Source organism: Mesitornis unicolor, unplaced genomic scaffold, assembly GCF_000695765.1.
Source record: "Mesitornis unicolor isolate BGI_N332 unplaced genomic scaffold, ASM69576v1 scaffold3037, whole genome shotgun sequence".
NCBI lineage: Eukaryota > Metazoa > Chordata > Aves > Mesitornithiformes > Mesitornithidae > Mesitornis > Mesitornis unicolor.
In genome coordinates, this window is record NW_010195536.1 from 1 (window position 1) to 8,128 (window position 8,128).

General features: G+C 36.2%; 1 protein-coding gene across 1 annotated transcript; it reads left to right on the top strand.

Moving 5' to 3' along the window:
• The first annotated feature begins 714 nt into the window (after nucleotides 1-714).
• On the top strand, nucleotides 715-6,885 carry TTF1 (transcription termination factor, RNA polymerase I). The gene is made up of 10 exons (XM_010188140.1): nucleotides 715-1,601; nucleotides 2,392-2,642; nucleotides 3,012-3,197; nucleotides 3,711-3,789; nucleotides 4,071-4,201; nucleotides 4,723-4,951; nucleotides 5,265-5,354; nucleotides 5,579-5,644; nucleotides 6,177-6,262; nucleotides 6,725-6,885. Exons 1-10 carry the CDS (start codon nucleotides 715-717, stop codon nucleotides 6,883-6,885), a joined length of 2,166 nt encoding a protein of 721 aa, XP_010186442.1.
• Nucleotides 6,886-8,128: the final 1,243 nt, after the last annotated feature.

Consider the following 8,128-nt stretch of genomic DNA (forward strand, 5'->3'; position numbering starts at 1 on the left):
GCTTTACCCAGAGGTTTCAGGGCAGCCGCCTCCCGGCGGCGGTGAGGAGTTAATGTCCAGCAGTCAGTGCTGGAAATTGTTTTGGAGTTGTGAAATTCAAGGTCTTTGTGTTTCAGAGATAACGAGGTGGTGTTCTATAAGCTTTTTCTATATGCTGGCTGTAGAAAACGTGCGAACAAATACTTCCTGCCTGCTTTGTGTAACCCTGTTACCGGGAATAGATTTGTCTGGTTACAATGTCCACTGGAGCTGGCAGGTCTCGGCCACTTGTGGGCCCATTTGAACACAGGCAAAGCCAGTCAGAGGCTTCTAATTATGTTTTGGTGCTGATTAGTTCAATATTTCTTTATTACTTTTAGCTTGTTGCTGTTTCAGTGCTGAACGTAGAGTTGAATGTAGGTGTCTGTTGCTGCTGTTATTCAAACCCGACTTAATAGTTACTAAAGTGTATCTTTGTTATAGGAAGGCAGTTTTAAGGCTGAATACAGCTGTGATGCACATCTGTTTGATGTAGAAGGTGTTGCTTTTGCATAGTCACTTTGAAAAACTAGCTGAATTGAAAAGTAAGTATTATGTGTTTTTAAAATAATACTGAGTAGTTCCATGGTATTTTGATGTTTTGGGGTTTTTTGTTACTGTGTAATAGTGTGTAAGGCTACATAGATTATAGCACTTGAGTAAAACTTGTATCTTTTATGTAAGGTAAGAAAAAATATGACAGAAGAAGCAAGTGCAGATGATTTTCAAGTTCGGGATTTTCTGAAGAAGAGGAAGAAAAAGAAGAGAAAACACACAGAATACAGTAAGGAACATGAAAATGAGGAAGGAGAAAGACAAAATGCAGAGCTTAGCTGTGCTTCTCCATTGCAGTTTGAAGATCGAGCAGTGCAGAGTGGTGAAAGCTCTAAAAGGAAGAAAAAAAAACAAACCAAGAAGCAGAACCAACAGCGTTTGTTTGGTAATTCCCGTGTAGGACAGGAACATGAAATTAGCAATGGAACTGGAGTGGATGGCTCCCGAAAGAAAAAAACGAAGCAGAAGCGTAATGATAGTATAGATGATCAGAATGATACAGTGTGTGTCACAGTAAATCAGCAAAGCACTGATAGTTGTCAGAAGATCAAGAGTGATTACATCTATTTAAAACAATCTGCTAAGAGGAAAAGAAAAAAATTGTCTGAAGTGGATGAGGTACCTGAGCTGCCTATCTCAGAAACATGTGATACAAATGACAATGAAATATCGAAAAGGAAGAAGAAGAAAAAGAAGAAAAGAGCCAGTAGTACCCAAGACATGCAAGAAGACGCAGATGTAAGCGTTGACCAGTTGCTGTTGTCATCTCCAGAGCAAGACAGACAAGAGGAAGACGCCGTCTTGCCGTCACCTGCAGAGGATGTGGCATCACCCCAGCACTGGCTTGAAGATGATGACTGTGATGCTTCCTCTGCCATGAATGAAGATTCCACAGTTGCAGCTGCTCATTCTTCTAAGGTGACGAAAAGAGCGGATCGACCTCGAAAAACTCCAGAAAAACGTGCTAGAAAAGTAAAAAAACCCAGTGCTTTTGTTATGGAAGAAAACTCTTCAAACTCTGATGTAATGTAAGTGTAAGTTTTGATTTTTTTTTTAAAGTCTGACCCCCTCCAGATATGTTTCTGTCACCTTACTTGGGTCCCAGGTTTTTCTTCAGTCTGTATTGTATGTATTTTTAAAAACAACTTCAAAACCCGTAATGGTATGTTGAGGTATGGAGATCTCCTTGAAGAGCTTGGTTATCAGTGCAATAAAGTTTGCAAAAATCCTCTACTATTGCCTTCAACATAGAATATCGTCTCCTATTTAAAAACTGTAGGTATAGAAATAATTTACCCGCAAGTAATTAATACTTAATAAAAAAAATTAGAAGAAAGGGTCTCCATTTGTTAAATTTGGTGTTTGTTGAAAATATGCCTTTTTGCCAAGCAACCACTAAGGTCAACTGAAAGACTTAAATGTTCTGTGCAAAAAAAATGCTTGTGTAAGTGACTCTTGGTGGTTTTACAGTGTGTAGATCCCACAATAAGAGCACTAGTAAGAAATACATGGAAAAGTTCTGTGTTGCCAGTGGTGGCAAGAGTCACTATTTCTTTTCTATGTCCATGTGTGGGAGTTTTGTGGGAAAGGTGCAGATTTCAAAATGTAAGCAACCCTTTTTGAATATTTGAAGTATAGAAATTTGATAAGTTACATCTGTGTTGAAATGTTGGAGTAGATGCGTGAAGTAATTCTTAATGTAGTATTTTTAATGACATTTTCTTTAATGAAAAAGTATACTTTGATGAGTTAATGAATTAGTGAATGAACTTAATGAGTTAGTAGTGTCTTTTAATTTGCTCTTTTTTTTTTCTTCAGCACACCAGAACCCTCAGCATCAAGTAGAAAGGACCAGAATAGTTCCTTTACTGAAATGGTAGCCTCTGATGAGCTTAGTCCAGATGATGAAGAGGAGTGCCTGGACTCTAGCATGTTTTCAACATTGGATTTGGATACTGCAAGACAGCAATTGGAAGAGTTTATTCCTCATGTGAGGAATATGTCAGACAATTCAATCAGGAAGATGGCTGGAAGAGATCTAATGAGGTTTAAACAGTTTAAAAAACAAGGTGGGCTTTCAAAATGCCACAGTGAGGAAGGACTGTGCAGCTGTGCTAATCTTTTGATTAGGGAAAATAGTTTGATGTTGTGTCTGTTGCATCCATGTAGTCTGACTCACTTCATTCCAATGGACATAATTTTCTGTTTCTCTGCTTTGTAGCATCTACCTCTTTATTGTCAAATTATGGCCCAAGGCACGTGTCTAAATTATCTGCTCTTGTTTTGTCTTTCTTCAGTTTTCTTTTTTTACCTTCTGAATTTGTTAATCTTACGTTAGATGTTTGATAAAACCTGAAATGTAATGCACAAGGAATGGTACTTGATGCTTTTTTTTGTTGCTGTTTTTGTTTTTAAATAAAACTTTCTTTATATTTTAGGTATTCCTGTCAAGTTTGGCAGATTTTCCCAAAAAGAAAATGATCAAATCCGGAAAAATATTAAAGAGTTCTTATCAATCACTGGTATAGACAGTGCTGAAAAACTCCTGTTTACCTCGAGGTATCCAGAAGATAAAGAAACTATCCATCACCTAAAAGCAGAACATCTTTTCTGTGAAAAACTTTGTAAGTATTTACAATACAATAAACTAAATTAATATCTTACATAATTTTAATCAGCCTCCTGCTTGGTGGTTGTCTTGTGTCCCTCATTAATGGGAGTATTCAGTAGTTAAATTTTAATTACATCTGGATCAAACTTACAGCCAGGCCATACACTTTGTAGCTAGTGAGTTGCAGGTTTGTGCTTGATAGTTTAAAAGTTCAGTTTTCCATTTTCGCCCACACCTGTACACACACACACACAATTTAACAGCTGTCAGTGTTCACTGTCTTATAATGGTCATAACAATTACAGCTTTGAAACTCCTCAGGAGTTTCTCTTCAGACTATGTCCTGTGCAGTTACTGAAGTATTGTAGAGTACGGTCTCTTGAACAGAGAAAACCTATTGTTGACAACATGGTCATGAAAATGTAAGTGGTTGGATTTTGGTTTTGTATCATTTTGGCTCGTTTTTTTCAAAATGACCTCACCATTGTGAGGAATGTTTCTTCAACATGAATTGTTTACCTTCTAGCTGAGGGCATACCACGACCCTGGAGGCTGATATATTATCGAGCAAGGAAAATGTTTGACCCAAATAATTATAAAGGGAGGTGAGTAATTTAAAAGAGTTTCTGAATGCTAATATCAGTCTCAGATGTTTATTTGTGCATTAAAAATAGATATAAATGAAGTCCATCTCTCCCATTTGTGCCAGTTACTGTGACTTCATTGACATTTCATCTTTCTGACTAGTCCTTATCAGTTCTTCTGTTCTAAAATGTGACTGGGAATGGTAGTGATGAGTAACACTGAAATGCCTGTGAAGATTACAGCTCTCAAGATATTGGAATGGTTTGAATTTACAACTGAAACAGCCCATTTCTTCAACTAGGTATACTAAGGAAGAAATAGAAAAATTAAAGAAGTATCATGCTCTGCACGGCAATGATTGGAAGAAGATTTCAGAGATGATGTCTCGTTCTAACCTCTCAGTTGCTATGAAATACTCTGAAATCAAGTCGGGTATGTAATTTTAATAAAAAACCAATTCATTCTGTGTGTTACAGTTTAAGAAGTTATTTTAACTTTATGTTGTATGTGCCATAAACTTTAGGAAAAAATCCTTGGAGAGGAATTTTTTAAAAAATTAATTTGTGGTGATGGCTCTTTTTTCAGATCGCTGATTGCATTTTCATACGAAGGAGATAAGAACAGTCTCTGATAGAAAAGGAAAAAGAAGTGGAACAATGCAACTCTTATTATAAAATAAAGACATCTAAACTGACATCTAAATAGACTCTTTCAGGGAGAGGGTGGGAGGAATTTGGCAACCAGGTTTTAAAAGATAGAAACTAAGGATCAGTGCTATTCTTCAGTGATTAGGCTGAACTCCTCTCTCCAATCTGGTGTGCAGAATAGTTTCTGGGAAGTGTTAAGAAGAGTCCTGTAAATAAGAATAATGCAAAGTGAAGCATTTGCTCTTTTGCCTTTTTTCCTTAATTATTTGTTATAAGTTACGCCCTAACTTTATTTTTCAATTTTAGCTATTAATTATGGTCCTTGGTCAAAGGAAGAGACCCAGAAGTTAATAAATGCAGTGGAGCAGGTGATGAGGAAAAGAATAGAAATGGAGGATGCAAATTCTCTTTCGTCATCGGAAAAGTCACATAGAGATCTCTTGATTGACCGTGAGAAACTATACCAGAAATTACCATGGACTGAGATTGAAGCTAAAGTGGGAACTCGATACTGGAGACAATGTAAACAGAAATGGTAAGGTTTTATACTAAATAGAGATAGTAAAATGTATTCTGTGGGTTATTAACTGCATTCTGCAAAACTGTTTGTACTGTGATTGTTTGCTAAGACAGTTTATAAATAAGTTTTAGACTACAGTAGAGATATTGCAAATGTGTCCAAGACAAATCACTAACTCTTTGCTAGCTGTGGTAAGTTTTTTTTTTCTTGCTGTGATAGTGGAGCCCAATTTCTGCTTCACTGTGGCAGTAATAGCATCTTGAAGCACTTCCTTTTGATGCTTGGAATGTCTTGAAACAATAGAAGCCTTATTTTTGTGTTTTCAAAGGACTACAATTTTAACAAACAAGATGACCAAAGGGCAGCAATTATATAGGGGGACCAAAGGATTACAGGCCAAGATCAATCTTATTAAAAGGTACAGTTCAGAGGTACTGGCATGTTTTTGTATCTCTTACCATTCTGAGCTGTGTTTATAAAAGCTTGCAGGGTGAGAATGGCATGTCTGCAGTTTCATATAGGTGTCACAGCCACTCTTTCTTTGTCTAAAATGTCCTGTGACTTCTGTCTGGGGGAGCTGTGAGCATTATTGAATTATTTCTTTAATTCTGCCTACAAACTGCTTCTATATTATATCCACAGGTTGTATGAAATGAAAGTGGAGGATGCCAATGAAGTAAACTGGGAAGAGCTCAGTGATACTATTGGGTAAATCTTTCTTCCTCTTTTTATGGATATGAAGGACAGTTGAAGCAGGCAGTCTTAAAAATTCCACAAAGAAATCAAATTTCTTAGACCTCTGCAACTCTAGAAAATGTAATCTGGTTTAGTAACATAGCGTTGTACACCCTTGCATAGTAATGAGCAATAAGCCATGCCTGTAATCTCTGAAACTTAATTTAACCACTTCAGGCAACCCGTACTGTATTCCCAGCACATTCTGTGTACTAGAGCTGTGTTATGTAGTCTGTGCCAGAGTCTCTGGTAAAAGACTTCCAGGTGTTACCAACACGTAGGAAAAAGGGATCATTATAGGAATGTGTAATACAGCATAATAGTCTTCTTCAAACTTTTCAATTGTATTTTCTCTGCAGCACTTCCTTCTACACATGTTTTCAGTTTCACTTGCTGAGAGCTAAGATGTTGTTTGGCATCACTCTCATGAATGGTTAACCTAGTAACAACTAGATTTTGTCATAGTTCCTTGCACCACTAATTCTTTGAACTCTTCTCTTTTCAGTGATGTCCCTAGGGCCTATGTTCAAGCAAAGTTTTATAAGCTAAAAGTCTCCTGTGTCCCTTTTTGGCAAAAAAAGACTTTTTCTGGTCAGTATCCCAGCTGTTTGTGTTTAGTCCTTTAGGTTTTTGCTTGTGTCTGAGAGGGTAGGTGTTTTAGTTAACTTGTTTGTTAGTTAAATTTTCACTGAGTAAATTGACTAAAATCTCAGGCTTCATAATGATTTTACTAAATGTTTGGTTTTGTTTTGGTGTTTGTTTTATTTTAACAACAGTTTCATTTCAGTGTCATTTTCATGCAGTGCTCATGAACCTCTTCTTTTTAATACTTTGTCTTTCAGTGTTTTATGACTGATTTTTTTTTTTTTAGATTATCTTGGTGTGCATGTATGTGTCTGATCTACCCTGCAGCCACTGTGATTACTGTGGAATAGTTAGGTTTTTTGCATTTAACACCGACAAAATAATTTCTGTCTGTGAGATCCTTTTTCCAGTTACCCTACAAATCAAATTAAGACTACCTTTTTTCTCTTCCTTTTTTTTTTTCCAAAGAAATTATTGATTATCTTTATGAAGAGAAACTTCCAGAATTTGAAGAAAAGTTAGCAAAAAGGGAGGAGAAACACCTTAGTTTGAAAAAATCAACAGCCGGGCATCAGAAAAAGACTTTCCGATTCAGTGACATTTTTTACTCCAGTGAAGACAGTGATTGACTGCCCTCAAAGCAGTTCCTAGTCTGCACTTTTAACTGCAAAATGCATCAGGTTGAAAGTGGGCGCAGATCAACAACTGCAGGTACACAGGCTCTCTAATAATGGAAAAAGTAAAGACACGCACATTAAATTTTCTTATTTCATTCTGAAGACTGAGGTAAATACAGTTACTGTGCCACCTTTTGTTACCGTAATTTATCTCTGGTTTTAGAAGTCTTAAGCATCCATGTTGTTGTCCAAATGTCTCAAACCCAGTATATTTTCCATTGCTTTGTTTTCAGAGGAGTTGAAAGCAGCTGTTTACCCTTTGTGCGTGAAGTTGGTTTTCAGAAATTTAACAGATTTTAAATCACTTTAAAAAATGGAATTGGGAAAAGGATTTCAATTTCCTTTAAATCTCTGTAGTAAACAAATCTTAAGACATCTGTGTTTGGTGGAAACAGCACAGCTTTGACTTGTTTGTGTGTTTATTTTTAATAAATTTTTTAAATGGATTTTTAAAAAGCACCTGAATTTTGTTTGAGATACAGACTCATATGCTTATTACCCCTTCTAGAGAAAAGAAGTATTTGTCTGTCACTATTCATAAATTGTAATGTCATTTCATACTAACCAGAACAATGCATTTAAAATGTTTTCATTAATGTCTGGAATACAGAGACAAAATGGACAGTGTCTATATATGTATATATACATATATATATATATTTTTATTGTGCCAAGGAGAATTTCTACATTTTGATGAGGAAGTTGAGGGATAAGATGGAGGTTTTACTCATGTTGCTGTATGATATTTTAAACTATCTGCCTGGAGTGATTATTTGTAAATCAACCGAATGAATGTAAAGAAAAAAAAAATCTTACTCTGTGTGAGGGGGTAGTTGTTTGGCTTGTTTATATTTGCTGTATGCTGTATTAGAAAGTAATGCAAGAGGTGGTCTCTGAGATACTGGGGTTTTTATTGTCATTTTGATAAGTGATACTTGCCTTGTTTAATTTTAATAATTGTCATAGAAAATGCAGAACTTTCAACGGCTTGAAATAAAGGCCTTTTTGGAGGTTCTTCTGGTTTCTGAGTTATGGCAAAGGATGGTAAATGAGGATTTTCCATATTTAACAGTAGTCTGACTTTGGTCTCTCTGAAGATAGAAAACAGTATGATTTTGTGGAACAGGCAGGACACCCCATCAGATACGGGTAAGTTTTCCAGCCAGGAGATGTAATGGGGCGACTCAGGGACAGG